The sequence below is a fragment of the Antechinus flavipes genome, chromosome 4, assembly GCF_016432865.1.
Source record: "Antechinus flavipes isolate AdamAnt ecotype Samford, QLD, Australia chromosome 4, AdamAnt_v2, whole genome shotgun sequence".
Taxonomy (NCBI): domain Eukaryota; kingdom Metazoa; phylum Chordata; class Mammalia; order Dasyuromorphia; family Dasyuridae; genus Antechinus; species Antechinus flavipes.
The window spans coordinates 298,730,657-298,756,600 of NC_067401.1; the positions used below are offsets into that span (position 1 = coordinate 298,730,657).

The 25,944-nt window shown below is 33.9% G+C and overlaps 1 protein-coding gene across 1 annotated transcript in view; it reads right to left on the reverse strand.

Moving 5' to 3' along the window:
* The window catches only part of MCM9 (minichromosome maintenance 9 homologous recombination repair factor), a 177,201-nt gene that overhangs the window by 5,598 nt on the left and 145,659 nt on the right, over nt 1–25,944 (reverse strand). The window contains exons 9-12 of the mRNA XM_051997629.1: nt 19,268–19,470; nt 17,997–18,200; nt 12,262–12,344; nt 262–407 (exon numbers count right to left, since the gene is read on the reverse strand). Coding sequence (XP_051853589.1) covers nt 262–407; nt 12,262–12,344; nt 17,997–18,200; nt 19,268–19,470 — 636 coding nt within the window. The remainder of the gene's footprint in view (nt 1–261; nt 408–12,261; nt 12,345–17,996; nt 18,201–19,267; nt 19,471–25,944) is intronic.

Below are 25,944 nucleotides of genomic sequence, written 5' to 3' on the forward strand. Positions count from 1 at the left end.
AAACAACATGAAGCAAATTTGCCATCAATAAAAGATGAAGTGAATTTGTCAGACAATAAATTTGTGTAAAATAGGATTGGATTCGATTAGATTATTACCAAAGTTCCCTAGCTCACCAGGCAGCCATGTAATTCTAAATTTACTTGAACTCGGAATTTTTTGTTTCTTAAATGGGATATTATAAACAAATAGAGAATTAACTTTTCTGGAAACTAGATTATTATTATTTTTAAAAGTTTCTTCTGGCTTTTTTCCCCTCACCTATCAAGTCTTCTTAGTTCCTCACTCAGAAGATTCTGAAGCTCCAGCTTTTCCAGAATCATTTCACACTGCATTTGGTACTGATCCAGAGGGTTTTCAGGAAATGATGTATGGAGAGCATTCACACCTCCCAGAAGAGCACCTCCCTACAGGAACCAAAAAAATAATTAGAAAGTCCTCAGAAAGTCATGATGTTAACAAAATACTGCCCACTTTCTTTAGATGAGCTTCCTTGTCAACATGAGTGTTTTAGCATTCCCAGTAAAGCTTTATTAGCAATTTCAAGGCCTGAATCAGACAGCAATAACTCTATCTAATAAATCAGATAAAGATGTACTTACTGAGGGAAAAAAAAAGGTTATCTAGTGGGGCTAAATCTAGGAGTCAAATCTCCTGTCTCATATCTTCTGTGGGGATATAGCATGCCTTCCCATCTGTCTCCTTAACTTCTTTAAGTCTGATCTGGTTTGATGATCATCAAGAGCACCATTGGCTATTTATGACCTTTCCTACTCCCACCCCACTAGAGCTTACTACTGTGTAGTGGGAAGTTACTACTTTATCCTTGCCCTTATCTCTTTTGGCCCTGACCTCAGCTCAGATTTCTGATATCAATATCCAAATCATCAAGATCAAGCTCTTGCCAGTTTCATTCTAACTTTCGAGTCTAGGTAATAAAACCAATCCAAATAGTTTTCTTCTTTCATATCCATTTATAAACCTCAATATGCTAAGGATACAATGATCTCAGCTACTCTCAGGTGAAATTCCTCCTCCCTTATCTAGTAAGGTAAAAGGTAAAAAAATTAAAAATATGATGACAAATGTTTTAAGCTGTTAAAGACCCTTTAACCTTTAGAAAATGTTTTTAGCCAAAGAAAATATTAACATTATAATAGTTCAAGCCATTCTCCAATTGATAAATGGTCAAAGGATATGTACAATTTTCAGATAAAGAAATTGAAACTATTTTTAGTCATATGAAAAGGTGCTCCAAATCATTATTGATCAGAGAAATGTAAATTAAGACAACTCTGAGGTACCACTTCACACCTCTCAGATTGGTCAAGATGATAGGAAAAGGTAATGATGAATGCTGGAGGGGATGTGGGAAAACTGGGACACTGATACATTGTTGGTGGAGTTGTGAACTGATTCCATCATTCTGGAGAGCAATTTGGAACTATGCTCAAAAAAGTTATCAAACTGTGCATAACAGTCTTTCTATTGGGATTATATCCCAAAGAAATCTTAAAGGAGGGAAAGGGACCCACAGGTACCAAAATGTTTGTGGCAGCCCTTTTTGTAGTGGCTAGAAACTGGAAAATGAATGGATGCCCATCAATTGGAGAAAGGCTGAATAAATTGTGGTATATGAATGTTATGGAATATTATTGTTCTGTAAGAAATGACCAGCAGATTGATTTCAGAGAGGCCTGAAGAGACTTACACGAACTGATGCTGAGTGAAATGAGCAGAACCAGGAGATCATTATTCACAGCAACAACAAGACAATATGATGATCAGTTCTGATGTATGTCGCTCTCATCAACAATGAGAGGATTCAGACCAATTTCACTTATATAGTGATGAAGAGAATCAGCTACACCCAGAGAGAGAACCATGGGAACAGAGTGTGGAATACAACATAGCATTCTCCCTATTCTCTGTTGTTTTTTGCTTGCATTTTATTTTCTTCTTATTTTTTTTTCTTCCTTCTTGATCTGATCTTTCTTGTACAGCAAGATAACTGTATTTGGATTTAATATGTATTTTAACATATTCAACATGTATTGGACTACCTGCCAGCTAGGGGAGGGGGTGGAGGGAAGAAGGGGAAAATTTGGAACAAAAGGTTTTGCAAGGGTTGATATTGAAAAAATTACTCATGCATATGTTTTGAAAATAAAAAAAATTAAAAAAGAAAATATTAACATTACTATTGTTCTATCTGGTGAATCAAAAACTTTAAACAAATTAATTTCACTTTATTGTGGAATTTTGTTATGTTTAGTAATTACTATAAAATATAAATTTATATTTAATTTAAAATATAAGTAGGAAGTTGGCTGATTAGAGTATTCTTAATAGCAGAGGGAATTTTCCCCATCTGAACTCCTCTCTTAGTATATAGGTAAATATAGGTATGTGTGTATTGTGTATGCATATATATGTATAAGTTAATAAACTGCATCTCATGTTATTTTGATTAAAACTCAGAATTAAACAAAATGCAACAAACATTTATGTCCATCAAATTAGAAAAATAGAAACAAATGAACCTTAATATAATAGTGTCTATCTAAAACCAGGAAGTAGCATAATGCAAAATGGGGATCTTTTCAATATGATTAGAATAAAGATGTTTATTTTCAACATCACTATTTGATATAGTGCTAGAAACACTAGCTATAACAATATGCAAAAATTAAATAAAATTATATTTTAAATGTCATAATTTACTTACAAAGATCTTAAGAGTTACCTAAAAATTAAATGAAAGTAACTTCAGCAAAACTGCAGAATATAAAATAATTTCAAATGTATCATTAACACTTTTTAAAAGATTATTCTTACTATTCATTTAAAAAATTTTTGAGTTTCAAATTCTCTCCCTCCTTTCAGTCCTTCTACACCCATTGAGAAGGAAAGTCACATTATATGTGAAGTCATGTAAAACAATTTTGTATTAGTTATGTGCAAAAAAAAAAAAAAAAGAAAAAAAGAAAAACACTATGTTTCATTTGGCACTTAGAGTTAGTTCATCAGTTCTCACCATGGAGGTAGACAGTATTGTTCATCATGTGTTCTTTGGAATTCTCTTGGATCATTGTATTGATCAGAATAACTAAGTCTTTCACAGCTGACCATCATTACAATATTGCTATTTCTATGTTCGATATTCTCCTGGTTCTGCTTACTTCACTTTGCATCAGTTCATATAAGTCTTCCCTGGTTTTTCTGAAATCATCCCCTTTATCATTTCTTATAGCACAATAGCATTCCATCACAATCACATACCATAACTTATTTGGTCATTCCTCAATTGATGGATATTTGTATTCCATCACAAACATATACTACAACTAGTTTGGCCATTTCCAGTTGATAGGTATTCCCTGAATTTGCAATTAAGAGCTACTATAAATATTTTTGTACAAATTGGTTCTTTCTCTTTTTTCTTTAATCTATTTTGGAGACAGAGGTAATAGTGCTATTGTTAAGTCAAAGGGTTTGCACAATTTTATAGCCTTTTGGTCATAGTTCAAAATTATTCTCCTGAATGACTGGACTAGTTCACAACTTTACCAACACAGTGCATTAATGTTCTTCTTTTTCCACATCCCCTCCAGCATTTGCCCTTTTCCTTTTCTGTCATGTTAGTCAATTTGATAGGTGTGAGGTGGTATCTCAGAATTATTTTACTTTGTATTTCTCTATATTGCATATTGGTAATTTTTTTTTCAGTTTCTTTTTTTTTTAAATTTTATTTTATTTAATAATAACTTTGTATTGACAGAATCCATGCCAGGATAATTTTTACACAACATTATCCCTTGCAATCACTTATGTTTCGTTTTTTCCCCTCCTTCCCTCCTCCCCCCCCTCCAAGATGGCAAGCAGTCCTATATATGTTAAATATGTTGCAGTATATCCTAGATACAATACATATTTGCAGAACCGAACAGTTCTCCCGCTGCACAGGGAGAATTGGATTCAGAAGGTAAAAATTACTCGGGAAGAAAATCAAAAATGCAAATAGTTCACATTCATTTCCCAGTATTCCTTCTTTGGGTGTAGCTGTTTCTGTCCATCATTTATCCAATGAAACTCAGTTAAGTCTCTTTGTCAGAGAAATCCACTTCCATCAGAATACATCCTCATACAATATCGTTGTCGAAGTGTATAATGATCTCCTGGTTCTGCTCATCTCACTTAGCATCAACATATTGGTAATTTAGAACACTTTTTCATATACCTATTAATAGCTTTGATTTCTTCTAAAAACTACTTGTTCATATCCTTTAACCATTTATCAATTGGGGAATGGCTTTTATTTTTTATAAATTTAGCTTAGTTCACTATATTTGCACAATGAGGTCTTTATCAGAGAAAAGTGCTGCAATTGCCCCTTCAATTTCCAGCTTTCTTCCTAATTTTGGATACATTTGCTTTGTTTATACAAAATCTTTTCAAATTTCATGTAATCAAAATGATCCATTTTTTACCTCTTGTGATCCTTTCTATCTCTTGTTTGGCCGTAAATTCTTCTCTTATTCATAGATCTGATAGGTACAATTTTCTCTGCTTCCCTAATTTGTTTATGATATGACCTTTACATTTAAATCTTCTACCCAATCTGACTATATCTTTTTATACAGCGTGAGATATTAGTCTATGCCTAGTTTCTGCCAGAATGCTTTCCAGTTTTCCTAGCAGTTGTTGTGAAGTGTTGAGTTCTTATCACCAAAGCATGGATTTTTTTTTTGGATGGGTTATAAAATATTAAAGGACTATGATAATTTATTATTTTATATTTCGTACCTAACTTATTCCACTGATCAACTACTCTATTTCTTAGCTATAGCACATTGTTTTGATGATTACCATTTTGTAATATAGTTTGAAATCTGGTACTGCTAAGTTTCCTTCCTTCCCATTTTGTCATTGCTTTGCTTCCTATTCTTGATCTTTTTAAAAATTCATTTTTCACATGAATTTGTTATTATTTTTTCTAGTTCTATAAAAGAATTCTTTGGTAGTTTGATTGGTGTGGCACTAAATAAGTAAATTAATTTAGGTAAAATTGTCATTTTTGTTATATTGGCTTTACCTATCCATCAACAATTAATATTTCTTCAATTTTTTAGATCTTTATTTTTATGAAAAGTTTTTTGCAATTGTGTTTATATAGTTCTTCTATATGTCTATATGCAGGTATACTTCCATGTATTTTACACTGCCTACAATTATTTTAAATGTAATTTCTCTCTTAGGTTTTGTTGGTAATATAATTGAAGAAATAGTCATCATTCTTGGGTGGGTTGGGCCAAAATAAAAATATTGTCAATATTATTTAAATTAATCTTCTTATTCAGTGATATACCAAAGCACTAAATGATTACCTTAGTAAGGAAAAAAAATTCTTTTGCGGGGAGAGGGGGAACAAAAAGTCAAGAATCTAAAAGAAAATCATGGGAAGTCCTACCAGGATTAGATATCATATAAAACCCTAATCATCAAAATGATTTGGACTGGTTAAAAATTAGAGGTGATTCTGTATCTAGGATATACTGTGGCATATTTAACATGTATAGGACTGCTTGCCATCTGGGGGAGGGGGTGGAGGGAGGGAGGGGAAAAATTGGAATAGAAGTGAGTGCAAGGGATAATGTTGTAAAAAATTACCCTGTAATAAAAAGTTAAAAAAAAATAGGAGGTGAAACAATGGAAGAGATTAGGTACATGATATATAGAAGAAAACAAATATAGTAATCTATGTTTAATAAATTCAAAGGCCCCAGATATTGAAGTAAAGACTCACCCACTATTCATCAAATATTACTGGAAGAACAGAAATGAGGTCAATCTCAGCATCTCATACCATATGCTAATATAAGTTCTATATGGATATATAATTTCAGTGTATTTCATAAATAAATTAGAGAAGAAAGGATTATCTTCCTAATCTATGGATATGACCAAACATGCAACACAAAGGAGTCACAAAGGGTAAAATGGACAGCTTTAATTATGTAAAATTTAAAAGTTTTTTGCACAAAATAAATTCAATGCAGTTAAAATTTATAAGGGAAACAGTTAATTAGAAGAGGTACTCTGATAAAGGTCTCAATTCCAAGATATATAAAGAATTGATTTAAATTTATAAAAATAAGAGTTATTCCCCAATTGATAAATGATCAACATAGACAGTTTTCATAGGAAGAAATATAAACTATCAACAGAGATATGAAAAGAAAAAGTGCTTCAAATCAGTAATAATTAAAGGAAAAAAAAACTCTTGCATTCTACTCAGTGGATTGGCAGCTGACAAAAAAGGAAAATGACAAATGTGGGAGAAAACAGACATATCAATTAACTATTGACAGAGTTCTGAACTGATCCAGCTATCCTGGAAAGAAATGTCCCAAAATTTAATTACCCTTTTAAACCAGCAATTCTATTAATTGGTCTATACCTGAAAGAGATTAAAGAATTGGAATAGGATACATAGATGCAAAAATATTTATATTGATAACAGCTCTTTTTGTAGTAGCAAAGAATTGGAAACTAAAGGGGTATCCATAGATTTGGGGATGTTTAAACAAAGTAAGCAGATAAATAAGGGAATACTATTGTACTGTAAAAAATATGAAAGAGATGATTTTAGATTATCCTGAGAAAACTTGTATGAAGTGAGCAGAACCAAGACAATAATTTATATAACAATGAATTATGATAGCATTTAAAGACTTCCAAATATTTCTCCCTCCCTTCCCTTCAGCCCCCTCCTACATAGCAAGTAATCTATGTGAAGTTCTTCTATATACATATTTCTATAATTATCATGCTGCACAAGAAAAATCAGACCCAAAAAGAAAAAAAATCAAACAACAACAAAAAAGGTGAAAATACTATATTGTGATCCACATTGAGTCCCCACTCTTTCTGGATGCAGATGGTTCTCTCCATTACAAGTCTATCAGAATTGCTCTGAATCACCTCACTGTTGAAAAGAACCATATAATAGACTAACTTTTAAAGAATTAAGAACTCTGACTAGTGAAATAACCAGTTGTGATTCTACAGGACCAATGATAAAGAATACTGCCTACCACAGAAAGACAATGAAGACACACATTTTGTACATGGCCAATGTGGAAATTTGTTTACTCAACTAAGCTTATTTGGTTCAAATATTTTATTCTTCTTTCTTTTCCCAGTTGGTGGTGGGATGGAAGAGAGAGAAAATAAATGCTTGTCAATGGTAAGATATCATTACAAGATATATTTGAGATCTATGTGATTACAACTATAAAACTTTCTTTGCAAAAACAAAAGCTAAAAATTAGGAAAAAGGCAGAATAGAATTTTTTCCATATGCTTCTCTTCCCTTTTAATGCCAAATGCCTAGAAAGAACAGTCTTTACTTCCTCATTATTCACTTTTCTTGCAATCTGATTTCCCTCTAAATCACTCTTTTCCAGAGTTACTCAACTACAGAGAAATCCATTGGCTTTTCTTTCTATTAAAAAAAAAATCTTAAAAGCTCAATATTTGCTCAATAAGTTTTTTAAAAAAAATCAATCTTATGATTTTATTATTATAGATAGTGAACTTCCGTGATGAAATTTTCTTGACCAATATAGATTGGTGCCTCCTCTGCAGGTACCATTCAGAATTTTAGATACTATCTGGCCTTTTAGTTCATTTAAAGACTTGATCAAAATTACACAGGCAGTATGTGTAAAAGGTGAGACTTGAACCCAGATTATTCTGGTTCTGAGGCTGGCTTTGCATTCATCATATCATGTTTCCTTTCAGCTTAGTAACTATTTACATTTAAATTAATACAGAATTCAATACATAAAGTATCATGGCAATCTTTCCATCTCTCTTAGTTTTGATCAAAATTTTGATTACCCATTTAATACTCATTCATTTTTCTCAGCTTTTCTTTTTCTTTTTTTTTTTACTTTGCATCATTTTATAATGATCTTTCCAGATCATTATAGTATTCCATTACATTACAGTACCACAATTTATTAATTAGTTCAATTATTGTTAGGCAGGTCATTTCTTATTTTCTAAGATTACACATAATACTGCATAAAAATCTTTGCATAAATAGCTTAAAATTTTTTTTTGTGAATAGTTTCAGTGCATATTTTCAAAAATGGAATTATGAGTTAAAGGCTTTGATTATTTTTATAACCTTTAATATGTACTTCTAGATTCCCCTTTTTTCCTTTTCTTTATTTTAAAAATACAAAAGAAAAGAAGAGGGAAAAAATATGTAGTACATGAAATAATTCAAAATACAAAAGCAGTCAATTTCCATTTCAAGAAAGCTTATATAATAAATACTACACATTGTGTTCTAAGCTGTTCATCTTTGCTTCTTTATAGATTTTTTTCTCTGCTATGTACTTTTAATTTTATTCTTCCTCCCTCTCTACCCAAGAAGGATATAATTAAGCATGAATATATATATATATACACACACACATACATAGAGATTTCTAGAATCAGATATATTTATATGCATATACATTCATATATGTATGTGTTTTTATATATGTCTATATCTAGAAGATCATACTGTGCTTATCTTCAGTTTCTCTGAAAGCGAATAATCTCTTCTTTCATAAATTCAAGTCTTCATATTTTTCTATATCCACCAACTCATCATTTCTTTTTAAAAAAAAATCCTATTTGTTTAATATTTTTCCCAACTACATTTAAAACAATTTTTTTTGTTTTTTTAAAACATTTGAGTTCCAGATTCTTTCTTATCCCTACCCCTACCCCCCATTAAGAAACCACATGTGAAGTTATACAATATATTTCCATAAAAGTCATGAAAGAAAACATAAACCTCTCATCCTAATAAAAAAAATTCTCAAAAAAAAAATAAAAAGAGAGTATGATTCAATCTGTATTCAGACACATTCAGTTCCTTCTCTGGGTATGTATAGGATTTTTCATCATAAGTCCTTCGAGGTAATCATGGATCATTATGCTGCAGAGAATAGCAAAATCTTTTATAGCTGGTCATCCCAGAGCATTACTATTACTTAGTATATAGTACATTTCACTTTGCTTGAGTTTATGGAAGAATTTCTAGGTGATTTTTTTTCCCCAAAAACATTCTACTCATCACTTCCCATAGAATAACAATATTTCATGACAGTCATACAATACAATTTATTCAGTCATTCCCCAATTAATGGGCATCTCCTCAATTTCCAATTTTTTGTTCTGAGAAGAGAACTGCTACAAATATTTTTGTACATATGGGTCCTTTTTCTCACCCATCTCTTAAAATATCTTTTGATATTCATGTTTAATAATGTTATTGTTAGGTCAAAAGATATGCATGAATTTATACTTCTTTGGCCGCAGATGATATTTTTTGAACATTTATCAATTGAGGCATGGCTTTTTTTTTTTTTAATAAATTTGACTCAGTTACTTCTATGTTTGAGAAATAAGGCTTTATCAGAGAAACTTGCTTCAAAATTCCTTTTACAATTACTATTGCCAACTGTATTTTCCCCTATTTATGCTATTTTCTCTCTCCTTTCATCCTGCCCATTCTAAAATGTTTTACTACAGACCACTCCCTTTCCCAATATGCCCTCTCTTTTATTACCCTCCCCCCTTTCCATATTCCATTCCCCTCTGATTTTCCTGGAGGGTAAGATGGATCTTAATACCGATATCAAGTCATCATATTCTACATCAAAATATTCCAATCTTATACTAGCTAGTTATTTTAAATAGTCTAAAACAATATTGATTAATATGGTGACATGCAGTGTAATTTCCCTATTTTTCTCTTTGATTAAAACAATTTTAGCTTTAACTTTTCCAGAAATCTTCCTGCTTTTTTTTTAAACCTAATAAATTCTATCCCTGATCTTTATTATCTATTGTGTGTATCTTTTGTTTCCTATACCACCTTCCTCATCTGCTTTGCCCTCCTTAATTTATCTCCCCTCTTTCCCCAAGGATATCTCCCTTATCCTTTCTTCTCATCCTTATCCCCTCTCCCCACCCTTATCCCACATTCTTTGATTAATCAACATACTCTTCCATAGCCTTTATCCTCTTATTTCTTTATAAATTTGGAAGATTTTTATTCCCTTCTAAATGCATATGTTTTTCTCTCTTTAAACTTGATCTGATATGAATAGGTGTCCTCTGAAAATTCCTCCCTTATCCTTTCCTCCTTTCCTATCCCCTTACTCTCTTATTTCTTTCTGAATTTAGAGTTTCAAAATCTCACATAGATATATATAGTTTTCTCTTTCATCTACTCTTTTTTCCCCTCTGAGGCAATTGGGATCAAATGACTTGCCCAGGGTCACAACAGCTAGGAAGGGTTAAGTGTCTGAGGCCAGATTTGAACTCAGGTCCTCGTGACTTCAGGGCTAGTGCTCTATCCACTGTGCCACCTAGCTGCCCCCTTTTTAATCCATTATTGATGAAAGTAGGGTTCCAGAACTATCAGCTCTCCTCCCCCATGTAATTCCTCTGTGTTTCCTACATGGTTTTGCTTTTTAGGATTACAGCATACTCTTCTCTACCCAATCTTTCTTTTGAACATTTACTCAGTTTCTAATGACAATCTTAGACATAATACAGTTTACAAATTCATTTCTATGTTTAAAACATAAACTGTCCCTATTCAGTCCCTTGTAATTAGTCTTTGATATTAACTTTATATTTCTCTTGAATTTTACATGTCAAATTTTCTATTAAGTTCAGGTCTTTTTGCAACAAATTCTGAAATTCTGGCAATTCACTGAATATATTTTTTAAAATTATTATTCAGGATTATGCTTAACTTTGCTGGTGATGACATTTTTAGCCACAACCTCAGCTCTTTTGCTCTTCTATATACAGTATTCCAAGACCTGTGATCTTTTAATGTAGCTGCTGTTAGGTCTTGTGTGATTCTGATTGTGGTTTTACCATATTTGAATTGTTTTTTTCTTACTGCTCAAGTATTTTCTCCTTGATCTGGGGATTTAGAAATTTGGCTATTATTTCTGTAGATTTTTCTCATAGGATCTTTCAGGTAGTGATTGACAGATTTTTTTTTTCTAGTTCTACTTTCCCCTCTTGTTTTAACACTTCAGAGCAATTTTCTTTAGTTGTTTCTTGTATTATTGTATCAAGATTCTTTTTTTGATCGCAGCTTTCAGGCGGTCCTATTATTCTTTTCTATTCTGCAGATCAGTTGTTTTTCTTACAAGATATCTCATATTCTCTTCTGTTTTTTCATTCTTTATAGTTTGTTTTATTATTTCTTAGTCTCATAATTTTACTGGCTTTCCCTTGCCCAATTTTAGTTTTCAAGGAGTTATTTTCTTGCTTTAACATTCTGGATCTCCTTTTTCAGTTGACTGAATTTCTGTTCATAATTTATATTTCTTGGATTGTTTTTTAAAATTCCTCAAGTTCTTTCATTTGATTTTTAAGTATATTTTTAATTCTTTTAGCTATTTTTTTGAGCATGAAGGAAGGACTTTTTTTTTTTTTTTTTTTAAAGTTCAGTATCTTCTTCTGAAGACAAATCATGATTTTTCCCTATTCCCACAGTAACTTTCTATGGTTGGATTCTATCTCCTCTGCCTGTTCATTTTTTTTTTTTAAATTCATAGAAGCTTGTTGTTTCTTTTTTTTTTTTCTTGTTTTTTTTTTTTTTCACTTTTGATCAGCTATTTCTTGTGCAGCATGATGAATATAGAAATATGTTTAAAAGAACATGTTTAATCTATACTGGACTGCTTGCTGTCTAGAGAAAGGGAGGGAAGGAAAAGGGAGAAAAATTTGGAACATAAGGTTTTATAAAAGTGAATGTTGAAAATTATCTTTTTATAATCAAAATCGTCAAAATCATGAACTGTCGAGGATAGACAGAGGAACAAAATTTAAATCACCAGAATTGAACAGACAAGTAAAAAAAATTAATGGAAAAAGTTAGAGAAGCAGAAAAACAATATAAATTGAATTAGACAAACATGACAAATAAAAGACACCATACTAGACTCTAAATTGGATATAAAGATGAGCCAAATATTAGCTTCAAACTTACAATTTAGTCACATAATTTAAAAAAATTTGCTGAGTATATTACACAAAAGTCTTATAAGCTTGCAAAATTCCTTTCAGGCTTTGGATCTTTGGATTAGGAGAGTTTATTTGGTTTGAATAAACTTTTTTCCCCCAACTTAAGTTTTATAATTAATATTTCAGATCAAAATGTACCTGCATTGAGGATTCCATCACGGACACCACTGTAATCGCATCTACCAGAGTCACTGTATCTCTGAACATCAGCCGGGCATGAGCTAGAAAAATAATAAGTTATTCAGAGCCACCATGATACAAGTCATTTACTTTGTATGAATGAATGGGGATGGTAAATGCAATTCATCTTCTGGCCCAGGAAAAAAATTATCTTCTGAATGAACTACTAATGAAAAATTAATTTCCCAATAATCAGCATAAATGAGCTAAATTTAAATAGCTTTACAGATGGTTTTTATAATAATTGAAGTAATATATTCCACCTACTTCACCCACAGAATTTGATATACTTTGATACAGTACTTTGAACTCCTTCTGGAAAAATAGGCTGTATGAATATAAATTCAACACTATAAACTATTTTTAATCCTGCCCTTGTGATCTGCTATAACAGCATATCAGTATGTGAGATATGTATTACACTTGTATCTCTCATAAACAGAGCATAAACCTCAGAAAACTAGATTCAAGAGAGATAAGACTATAGGTAGTTTATTTGCCTTTTTTCCTGAAGGATTCTGGTCCAAGTTAGGTTTCATGTGTCTAAAGCACAACAGGGATTATTAAGCTGGAGTTCATAGCAAAGTGTCCATATACTTGAAGGAGGAAAAAATTACATCTTCATTTTCACTAACTCCTAACCAAAAATGAATGTTTCCACCAATCATAAGTGTAAGAACTAGCACTGAGGGTGACTGGGACAAGTTTCTTGCAGAAGTTGGAATTTTAGCTGAGATTTAAAAGAAGCCAGGAGGAATATATGAAGAAGAGGAATTCCAGATATGAGAGAGAGTAAAAATGTAGAGTTAGAAAATGGAGTGTCTTGTTCAAGGAATAGCAAGAACAGTATTACTGAATCATAAAGGAAGTTATTAAAGTATAAGAAAACTGAAAATGCATGATTAGAAGATCATGAAGGGCTTTAAAAGACAAAGATTTCTATTTGATCGTGAAGATAATATGGAAGCACCAGAATTTATGGAAAGGGGGAAAGGGAGGGTGACATAGACCTGCCCTTTAGGAAAATCATTTTGCAGCTAAATAGAGAGTGGACTGAAGTGGGGACGGACCTTATGGCATGGAGACCAATCAGAAGGCTATTTGGGCAGTACAAGAGTGAGGTGATAAAAGTCTGTACCAGTGCTAAGTGTCAGAGAAGAGAAGAGATAATGTAGAAGAGACATTGAGAAGGTAGAATCAACAGGACTTAACAAGAGATTAGATGATGGGGGCAGGGATGAGAGAGAATGAAGAACTGAGGATAATACATAGATTGTGAATCTGAGTCAGCAGGAAGATGACAGTACTCTTGTTAGTAACAGGAAAGTTAGGAAGAGATGCAAGGAAAGATAATGCTTTCCGTTTTAGACATGCTGAGTTTAAGATATCTAAGGGATATCCAGTTTGAGATATTCAATAGGCAGTTAGAGAGACTCCAGTCTGAAGGCTCGTGGAGAGATTAGGGCTAGACAAATAGATATGAAAATCATATGCAAAAAGATGATAATTGAAGTTATGGGAATTGATAAGATCATCATCAGCAAAATAATATAGAAGAAGTTCCAGAATTGAGCCTTAGGAAACAGCCACAGTTATTAGATATGACCCTAGATAAAGATTCAGCAAAGAACAATCAGATGAGTTGGAAGACGACCAGGAAAGAGCAGTATCATGAGAACTTGAAGAGAAGAAAGGATTCAGGGGAAAAAAGCGATCAAAAGTGGCAAAAAGTACAGAGAGGATTGAGAAAAGGCCATTTAAGAAATCATTAATGTCTTGATTTTTATCTTGCCACTTAAGAAATTAATTAAAAAATAATTAATAATTCTGAAGATTGCTGTTTCAGCTGAATGATGGGATCAGAAGCAAGACTGCAAAGTGAGAGAAGTGGAGGTACAGCTTCAAGGAGTTTAGTCACAAAAAGGAGAAGAAATATAGGACAATTACTAGCAAGGATGGAAAGATCAAGTGAGGATTTTTTAAGGGTGGAGGAGTCAGAAACTGAGAAAATTCCCTTGTGAGAAGAGGTTATAGGATTCTAAAAGTTCTTTCAGGGCCACCTTTTTTTTTTTCCTTTATTTGTTTATGGATTTTTTTGAGTCCCTGGCATCTCTGCATTTTCTACAGAATAAAGGTTGTTCTCGAGCCACAAACATTTATCAATATGAATGGTTATATGTAATCCAGAGATTCTGTTACTCACAGCTATGGAAACTTAGACATGAATTAGATTTGGAAAGTTTATTCAGATGGGAGGAATGAATTTTAAAAATCAAAAGATTCTTTTGAATCTATGTGAGACAAAGTCTTGAGGAGAAAAGTAGTAGGTCATGAGTTTCATAGTGACATTATATACCATTCCTTTTAGAAGGGATTTTTCTATAGCAAAATGCAAGAGGCAAATTTGATATTCTTTTAGGAAAGCTAGGTGCCTGACTTGAATATTCATTCCATTATGATGGGATTATTTCACTTACACATAGAGGGAAGTCATAGGTTTGCATGAAGGCTGGTACAACATATTTCTCAAAAGCTAGTTTTGCATCTTTTTGATCATTTAAGTAAGTACTTAGTTGCAATATTTTAGGATGAATGTATTTAAAGCCAAAAGGGACTTTAGAGATCATCAACTTCAATATCTTCATTTTAAGGATGAAGAAACCAAGCCTCTGAGAGGAAGTGACTTGCTGAGCTGGTGTGAACCCAAGTCTTGTGACTTTAACTCTGACAGCCAATTGGCTATTTTGACTGAAGAAAAAGTCAAGATTCTTTGGAGAACTGGCCCAACCAGGATGAGCTAGATAATATAGCTTTACTACTATAAAAACAGAGATTTAGGAACTGTTGCTTTGAGATATAGATCCTCTTACTTCCTTAAATCATCAAGAAGTTATAAGATTTGTAATCTCAGCACCTCTGACTTTTAAAAATAATATGCCATTTTAGATGCTTCTGAGATCTCCTTCTAAGACCTTTCTTGCTGTTGGTCCTACATTGCTGATCCTGAATTGGATTTAAGCAGAACTTGTATAAAGTTGTCAGCCTCACTCTTTCCTCCAGAGTCACTGAAGTCCAGTAGCAAGACAAAAGTCAAGCCACCCAGCCCTGGCCCAGGCTGTGGTGACTGACCGAGGCCTTTCTACATTCAGATCTTTCCCAGGCTTCAGTCTGTCTGAGGCAAGGCCCTTTTAATGACTGAGTGCTAGGTAAGAATTGAGACAAAAGAAGGCCTAATTTACCATCACAAAGTGTGACTCTGATAGGGGAGCAGACAATGAGGACAGGGAAGTCACTTTCTAGGCCATAGCTTATCTTCCAGGAGCAAATTAATTCTGGACAATCCTGGAGATTGCATGGGTTTATTTGGTTATGGGAGCTGCAGCTGTCCCCTTGGCTAGCTATCATGCAGCTGGACAGAGTCTGGGGAAGGAACTAGGTCTATGATTTCAATGTATAGCGGAACCCTAGGTGAGGAGCTCCCTCTGCCAATATTTTCTGGCCCCTTCTCTGCAATGATAGATAGTCTTAGCACAGTGCTTGGCACAATTAGCACTTGATAAAATGCTTCTTGACTTGCTAGAGCGTTTTCTAGAAAACTGCGAGGTTAAGTGCCTTGTCTTGGGTCACACAGTTTGTGTCAGAGGCATGGTTCGAACCCAGTTGTTTCTAGCTTAAAGGATGGCTCTCTGTCCACTCTCGTCACACAGCCTCAAAGGCATTGAGGCTCAAAATTGCACTAAGACTTCTGGGACACGCTGCTACCTGGGGCCCCTCAAGTTCCGGTGCAGTGCATCCGGGGTGACACACACATCTAAGGATAGCAGGTAGCACAGTAAGGAGAACCCCAGCTTGGGAGTCAGGAAGACCTGAATTTAAATCTGACCTCAGACAAGTACAAGTTATATGACTCTTCATACAAGGGTCCCTCCTCCCCCAAAAGACCAAATATATCCAACACCTTTGATCAAATGACTCTAAAGTGTGGAATTAAAATTACAGATGAACTACAATGAAAATTAAATTATGTTTTAAAGTTGTGCATTTAAGGAATTCCCCAATACATTATTTAAGTGTTTTAACGATAGGGTAAAGTATGGTTTCCCCAGCAGTGGTCAGCCTTGGGAGTACTTTGATTTTTTATTACTTCTTGGTTTGCAAGCATATAGTTAAGGGATTTTTCTTAATGGCAGGTCAGTAGTGTGAGAATTGAACAGATATGAGAGGCAACCAAGCATGGTAGGAAGAGCCCTAGACTTAGAGTAAGGAGACCTGAGTTCTAATCCTGGTTTGGCACGGCCTCAATATGACCCTGACCAGGTCACTTCTCTCTGCACTTAAGTTTCTTTCCCTTTAAAATAAGGGGAACAGACTCCTGAGACTCCTTCCAGGTAGAAGATTCTCTGGTTTAAAGGGGTTTGCAAGAAGCTCAATTGCCCAGAAGTAGCTAGAGTAAAATTTTTGTCAAGACCCCTAGATAAGCTACACATACCCTGCTGCATTCTGATTAAGACTTTTCTTTTTGTCTAGGTCCTCACAGACCTCATGCAGCTCTGGCTCTGGCTAAACTTCTGTTCCGGGGCCAGGAACACTGACTCATTTCATTCCATTCCTCACTCTCCTGATCTCTCTGCTCCTTCCTTTCCCACCATCTCGACACAGTGCCCACTATCTTGCCACAGCATGAATACCATTCCTTCCTTTTTCCAATTCCTTAACCATGAACCAAAATCAATTCAATTCTGTAATTGTTCTTGAGTAGACTGGGTCAATCTAGTCCATATATTCCACAATCTCCAACATTTCCTAGTTTCTGGAAGAAAGTAGTTCATCGAGGTCTCACTCCCCATTTGTAGTTTCTCTCCCATTAATATGCAAGCTTCTTAAAACTATTCCATCTTTGCGTTTGTATTTATGTTCTCTAGCATTCTGTACAGTACTTAGCACATAGCAAATATTTAATAAATGCTTATGTTTTCTTTAATTCTTAACTGTACAGCCTATAATAAGTACATCATCCTGATCTTCCTCTCTTTCCCCCAATCTAGAATTCCCCCTCTGGCCCTTCCTCCGACCACCACACCTCTAACTGATGAGTTTTTGTCCTACCTGGCCATGAACAAGGCCTGTAGGACATTGCTTGGTGAATACTGCACCCACCCCACAATGTACCTTCCTTTATGCTTTCCTTTCTTCCATATTTTCCTTTTACCTTTTTTTTTTCCTTTCCTTCTCTACTTTTTAAATTCATTCATTCTTGATACCTTTTGTTTTCATATCACTGTCATTTCCAAATATATCCTTCCTACTTCCACTATCCAGAGGGTCATCTCCTGTAGCAAAGAATAAAAAAGAGAGGGGGAGAAAAAGGAGTCTGACAGTCTATGTAATGTCACACTCAGTCTCCTACTTTTGCAGAGACAAGAGCTGGGTGTCTTTAGTCATCTTATTTTCATAGTCAACCTAAGCCAAAATAGTGTGTGTATGTATATATACACAAATACATACATGCACACACACACACACACATATACTATATGTAAGTATAATATATAAGTACATATTTTTCAAAAATTACTGAGAGAGCAAAAAGGAAGCTTAGAACAGTGAAGTCCTAAAAGCAATGTTTAAGTTTTGCAACTACAAGATGACTTTTTAAATGATTACACAGACTATGTAGTCCATGCAAAACTTACCTTCTGCAAGGCGGATCAAACTTTCTAGTAAACGGATGGTGGTACGGGCTGCATTTCTGCAGTCACTCTGGCGCTGCATTTGATAGTAACGGAGAAGAACTTGGTTGCTCACGTCAGATAATTTGGGTTGTAGGTTCCTAATAAGACAGAAGTAAGTTTTCATCTTTTCCATGCTCCAGAGCTTTTTCGATTTGCTTGGACAACCTGTGGATCAAATCAGTATTGGGTCACTCATTTCTAAGATCAAGCATAAATCTTTTTATAAAATTTAAGTTATTTCATTTTATTAATTTTTTTTATCAATTTTTTTTAATGGCCTTCCTTTCTTGTTCATGCCTTGTGGCTCATAAAATAAAAGCAATACTAAATTTTGAGTGTCTTTCTCCAGAACAAGTACATAAAGAATTAAAGTTATAACAATGGTAAGCTTCCTATTTCTAATGCCAGAAGCTAAAACCATTTATAACAATCATGGTCTATTCCAATATATTGGTGAGCATTCCCTTATTCCCAGTTAGTCACAATTTCTTCCTCCCCACTTCCTGCTCCTTGAAAATAGCAGACTGCCACCACAGGTATTTTAAAACAATATAGGGAAACAAATGGGGATGAGAACATAACAAGGAAAAAGAGCTTTACATCTTAAAAGCTTCTTTTAATTTCATCTCTTTATCATAGTATCTATTTGTTAGGAAGAGAGAAAAAACTTACTCTTTCTTATCTCCTTCCTGCTTTCTGCCAGGTTTTACTGTGGTATTAGATCACTTCTAACTATTTGCATATCTGGATGGTCACACTGATCTTCCAGACTTCTTAATTTTGTTTCTCCAGTCCTCATTTATGAATTTAAGAGTCTAAGGTCTTAAGTTATTTCCATGAATTTCTTATGGTCTTCCCTGGTCTGGTCATTCCTTAGGATTCTTCATCTAAGATTGTAGGTTTAGGTATCTCTGAATCTACGTCCCTGCGAAGGAGTGGGTATGAAGGAAAAGTGATACGTGTAGCTCTTTAGCCACTGGCTTATAGACAAATTTCTAAGAATGGATTGAAAGTTCTTAGACAATAGATCCAACCACTTCCTTTTCTCATGATAAATTAAATAGCTCACAGGTGGACTACCCATAGTTAGGGGTATGTATCCTACATTATTTTTTCACTATCATTACATAAAAATGCATAAAGATACAACAATATCAATATTTTTTTTTTTACTTCTCAAAGCTATAATTGTGTAGGATCATTTTAGTCCAACCTTTTTTATCTTTACTTACCTTTATTTTCTAAGATAAAAGAAGAAATTATGCGATCCCAGTCTTCATTTTTGGTATCAAGTAAAACCAAGATCAAGTCAAATCTGCTTAGGAGTGGGCTTCCTAGGGCCACATTCACTGAGACCGATTCACAGGGGTCATATTGGCCCTTGGGGTTGGTGGCTGCCAGAATGGTGGTTCTTGTATTCAGTTTGCATACAAGGCTAAACACAAGAAATGTTAGAATTCATTTTCTTTTATCTACATTTTTCATGGGACATTTTAAAAAAATTAACTTAGTTGATTGATAAAAGCGATTATTGTGCAATTATACCAAGATGACACAGAGGTAAGTAACTGAAAATGTAATACCATGTGAAAGAAAAAATCAACGTGATTCAAGGACATAGCAGAAACTTTAAACTTTAGATACACACACACACACACACACACACAGAAAGACAAAGATAGCTGCTATTCTTTAGGATGAACAAAGAAGAAGAGGAAGAAACAAAGAGTTTTTGTTTTTATAATTTTTAATGGTGGTTGTTCAAAATAATATTATAAAATTCTTTGAGGGGAGAAAATATAATGTGAAATTCTTCTCTAAAATATGTATATTCTCCATTTGTTTTCTCAATTTGGTTTCTGTTTTTAGTTGCAGTGGAATATTCCCAAATGAGTAGTTATAACCCAAAACTTTCAATGATTACATCAGCAAATTTGTTCTAAATTTATTTGATTTCTGATCTATTTCCAGTTGGCTCTAGATTAGCAATTACCTCATGTCCTAAGCTTTATTGTACCTTAGAGCCAACAATCTTTACTTATGACAGAATTCACATGGAAATAACCCAGGTTCCTTGTGGGAAGGGGTTGTTTTAGTTTTGTCTTTGTAATTCCAAAGCATTTAATTTAATAAAAGCATATTGAATTAGATTGGCACTTAAAAGATGAATTGGCATCTTTCACTGAATAAATCACCCAAACCCATTAAAAACAAGCAACAGTAAAAAATAGTGTATAGGCAGTCAGTCTGTCAGAACTTTTTCAAAATTCATTTGTAGTGAAATGCTTATAACTCAGAACCAATTTTTTTTTTATCACAGAAACTAGATTTTATGTAGCAGTAAGATTCCCAGGCTAACCATAAAAAATTATTTAATCCATAATGAAATGAACAAGAAAAATAGTGGTGTTTCTCATTTTTGTTAAGCATGGCCCCTGCATCATGCAGAAAATGATAAAGGAGACACAGATTCAACTCTCCAAGAGTTTATGATCTAGTGGGGGATATAATATGAGTGTATATAAAGAAATATGACACATAGAACATAAAACATGACATGAAAGTTACAAATAAAGATCCATGGGGAAATCAGAGAAGGAATATATCATGTCATTTCTATCAAATATGCTACAAGGTTTTGGGCTTTATATAAACTTCTCCTTTCATTCTATACTTCACTTAATTATTTCAATAGTTCCAGTGGACTCAGTTATTATTTCATCATAGATGATTCCCATATATCCAGCTCAAGTTTCTCTCCCGAGCTATAGTCATACATTGCCAACTATCTTTTGATCATTCTGAACTGGATATATCATAGTCACCTGAAATTTAATACATTCAAAATAGAACTCATTACCTTTTTCTCTGACACTCTCTTTTCTTTCCAACTTTCTTATTATTATGACACCACTATCCTTCAAAGGCTCTTAACCTTCTTGTCATCACTCTTGATTCTTTATTCTTAGTTACTTAACATTATAAAATCTATTACTAAGTCATGTTGTTTATAACTTCATAATATTTTACATAGACAAGCTTTTCTCTTCACTCACACAAGATTAGGCTCTTATCACTTCTTGCTTAGACTATTAGACTATTACTATTAGACTTAGACTATTATAATCATGATCTAATTGATCTATCTGCCTTAATCTCTCTTTTCTTCATTCCATCTTTTATGAATTGCCAAAGTGATTTTTTCAAAAACATACATCTGATCATGATATTTCCTGCTCAATGAGGTGCAGTGACTCTCAATTAACTTTAGGCTCAAATATAAATTTCTCTCTGTGTCATTTAAAAGTCTTTATAAACAAGCAAATTTCTACCTATCTAGTCTTCTTTACCCTCTTCCCCATATTCTATTATCTATACACATTTCAGTTTCTCAAACATGACACTCCTACTGTTGCCACTAGCTGTTCCCAACAGGCACTCTCTATTCCTTCACTGTTACCTCTTCATTTCCCTAACTTCCTCCAAAGCTCAACTCAAGTCCCACCTTCTACAGGAAGCCTTTCATAGTCTGTTCTCCCCAACCCCCCACTACTTGTTACCATTCTCTCTCAGATTGCCTTCCACTTACTGTTGAAAGGAAATTTTTTTGGGCTTTCATCATGCTTAAGGAGGCAAAACTCAGGACAAAGAGAATTAAAAGGAACTTATTAAGTACTGCAAGGACGCAACATGTTAAGAAGTTGATTATTGAAGAAGTCAGTTTTTACTGATAACTTAAATAATGAGATAACGAATTCCCACATGTCAATTGTCAGCAAAGGAGTTGGATCCTTGCATCTTAGTTCCTCTTAAGGGAGGTATACATGACAATTTCCACTGTACAAACAGTGAAGGACTTGACTATGTAACAAATATCAGGGAACTGGGTGATGTCTTTCCCCCAAATTAATTAACAGGTCTGGGAACAATGGGTCACTGAGTCAGCATCACTTCCAATATTACTCTACATATCTTGTATGTACCTAGTTATTTATAAGTTACCTAGCCCATTAGAACATTACTTTGATGACAGGAACTGTTTTTGCTTTTTAAAAAAGTCTTTAGCACTTAGGACAGTGCCTGACACATAGCAAGCCCTCAAATGCCTGTTGGAACTGATCATTTTGTGCCTTTTCGACATGCAAGATGAATCTCGAGAAAAAAAAATGACGCAAACATTTTTTAAGTTACAAATACTTTACTTACAATTTCCCAACATATCTCTGTACATTGTCCCAATACCTGACAAGTTATTTCACATATAGTATTTTTTATATTCTTTCTCTGCCTCTATCTCTAATCTCATCCACTTTCCTCACCACTTTTAGAAAATAACTAAACTGTACCAGACCAATGGTGCCACCTGGTGATAGATAAAAAGAACCATTATACTCAATGAATGCATTCCTGTGATGTTTCTAGCCGGGAACATGAATATACTTCGTGCTCCATATCTTTTCTTGTCTTTCACCAATCATAATTCAGTCAGTTGCCTGAAATGGTATTTCTTTTTCACATATACACTTTTTTATTCTCTTTTACTTTCCTTCCCATTTCTCTTCTAACTTTTGTCCACCTACCTCAAGAAAAAAAATCTATATTCTTCTCTCTCTTTTTTTTCCTGCATTTCTTTTATGAGACAAAAAAAAAAAATACTACTAATCATGGGAGGTAGCATGAGGAAGTAAATCATCTACTAGACTGCAACTCACCCTGCTTAAGAAGATGATTTTGGCAATGACTATGTGCAAAACATTTATACAACATATTTAGACCTACTTCTTGTAAGCAAAAATAGTTTCAGATAAACAAAATAGTATGGGTGTGGTGGAAAGAGAGCTGGATTTGGAGTCCAAAGATATGGATTGAATTTCTAGCTCTCTCATTTAGTAGCATTAGCATGTATAACCTTGAGCAAGACTCTTAATATCACTAAGCCTTGGTTATTTTCATCTATAAATCAGAGAGAATAATGTTTGCTCTACCTACCTCACAGAGTTGTTGTGGTGAAAGCACTTTATAAATTGTAAAGCATTACCTAAATGTGGATTAGTTATTTGTTAATGATAGTATTGCTTATAATTTTTCATAACAAAATTTCAGTATTTCAGTAACATTATAGTCTAAATAAACCCTTGTGCATTAGTTTGGGACTCTAGCTACTATTTAAAACATCAGTTCTAAGATAGGAATCAATCAACCGACAAATAAATGCATAACAAACATTTGCTGAATGGATAAATAAAAGAGATGTGAGTTTCAGTTCAATTCAATAATAATTTATTAAGAATCCACTATCTGAAATATAAATGAGAAAGAGAAAGAGAAAGACAATCCTCTGCCCTTAGAGGAGCTTACAATCTAATAGGGGAAGACAACATCCAAAAAGAAAAGCACACCTCAGGGTGTGCTATGAGGACATCTTGTTTTGTAGAGTTGAAATCAGAAGGAGAATGGAATTAGATGGAAGTCCAATTTCTAACCTTCTATAAAAGAAAGCTTTGGGAGGAGTTTAGTATTCTTCCTTCCAGCATCTAGTCAGAGAGTCTCATAAAAAGTAAGTGTATGAATACCATATCCTATGACATACTAATCATTAAGTGGAAATTGAGATCAGAAAATATAAACCACCAAGACACAGGAGTCTTTGAGAGTTATAGCTTCCATTTATTAATTACCCTTTGGCATGTTCTTTAGAGGCTAAGTGCCAGTCTAGGTATCACTGACAAAACATTAAAATAATAAAAATCAATTATATATGAATGTGTAAAGACACACATACCCATCAGAGCCTAAAATTTCTAAAACAGCTATATCCTTAGAGAGAAACAAGAGCCCTACGTGGGAAGCTTCAAATAGCAGAGAGCTGAGTCTGCAGGTATTCTCATCATTGGTTGATTTCCCCCTAGTGCCTACTTGCTCCAAATTCCTGTGCTGCAAGCCTTTTCAAACAAGACAAGCAGTGGTTTTGCAAGTACCTTGGAAAGAAATACTCACATAACATAACCCCCTGGACATCTTTCCAGCTTAAAATAATGCATGAAAATGGCAAAAGTGACTTACATGGAAAAAAATCAGAAAGCTCAAGCTGATCATTATTGTATCAGTTTATGTGGAAGATATCTTACAAACCCCTTACAACTCATTCTCTTACAACCATACCTCACATTTCTACAATATGATATGGCTAGGTTAGGTTACAACACCAGTTTATAATCTCTATAGCTCATGCTCAGTTAATACTCTTCACTCTCAGAGTTCAGGCTTGACAGGTAATTTTCCTTATAGTATTGCACATTCCTTGCTCCACTTTGTCTGGAATGGGTCAATTGCTTTTCTTGCTTGTTACTGACAGTATCCCTCCTTGTAAAGTCTTTCCCTCCTTTAAAGTGTCGTCTTGGTGAGAGAAACAGACTCTGGTTGCTTCTTCTTCTTTTTTTTTTTTTAATAATTATAACTTTTTATTGACAGAACCCATGCCTGGGTAATTTTTTACAACATTATCCCTTGCACTCACTTCTGTTCCAACTTTTCCCCTCCTTCCCTCCACCCCTTCCCCCAGATGGCAAGCAGTTCTATACATGTCATAGTATATCCTAGATACAATATATGTGTGCAGAACTGAACAGTTTTCTTGTTGCACAGGAAGAATTGGATTCAGAAGGTAAAAATAACCCGGGAAGAAAAACAAAAATACAAACAGTTTACATTCATTTCCCAGTGTTCTTTCTCTGGGTGTAGCTTCTTCTGTCCATCTTTGATCAATTGAAACTGAGTTAGATCTTCTCTTTGTTGAAGAGATCCACTTCCCTCAGAATACATCCTCATACGTTATCATTATTAAGGTACAAAATGATCTCCTGGTTCTGCTCATTTCACTCAGCATCAGTTCATGTAAGTCTCTCCAAGCCTCAAGCCTCTCTGTATTCATCCTGCTGGTCATTTCTTACAGAACAATAATATTCCATAACATCCATATATCTGGTTGCTTCTAATGGAATTGTTTCATCAATATGAGGATAGATTGTCCTTCACTAATTCCATATTCAATCCTTCTATATCCCTTATATTATAATTCCATTTTATGAATTAGTACCACTAAGTTCTCTTGGACTCTGTATTTCTCTTATTTGCCCATTTTGATAAGTATTCACGAATCCTGCTTATTGCTGTAAGAATTCAAGATGAGAGTAGCATGAGGTATCAGGGCCTGAATTTACTCTCTGTGTTAAAAATTAACTGTCCCATTAAACAATCACTCAAAGTTCTCAAGGCCCTGGTTGCTACTGAACATGTATGGTCCTAAAAGACCTAGTCATTGGATCATATGATTAAAAAAATTTTTTTGGGGGGGAAGCAATAGGGGTTAAATGGACTGCCCAGAGTCATATAAGCTGGACTTGAACTCAGGTCCTTCTGACTTTAAGGTCAGTGTTTTATCCACTGTACTACCTAGCTGCCTTCATATGTTTTTATTCTTGAAGAGAATTTTAGAGATAATGAAGTCCAAACTTCACATTTTACAGAAGGAAAATTGAGGTTAAGAAAGGTTACAGCAGTTCTGGGGGTAGAATCAAGATGTTTACCATATAATTTCTGTTAATTTTTGTCATTGATATGGTCAAATATACCAACAGTTTTCCTTATATTGAACCAGTCCTTCATTCCTGGTATAAATCCTAGTTGGGCATAGTGTATTATCCTGCTGATAAGTTGCTGTATTCTCTTTGCTAATATTTTATTTAAAATTTTTGCATCAATATTCATTAGGGGGATTGTTCTACAATTTTCTTTTTTTTGTTGTTTTGGCTCTTTCTTTTTAGATATCAGCATCCTATTTGTGTCATAGAAGGGATTTAATAGTACTCCTTTACCTATTTTTCCAAATAGTTTACACATATTGGAATTA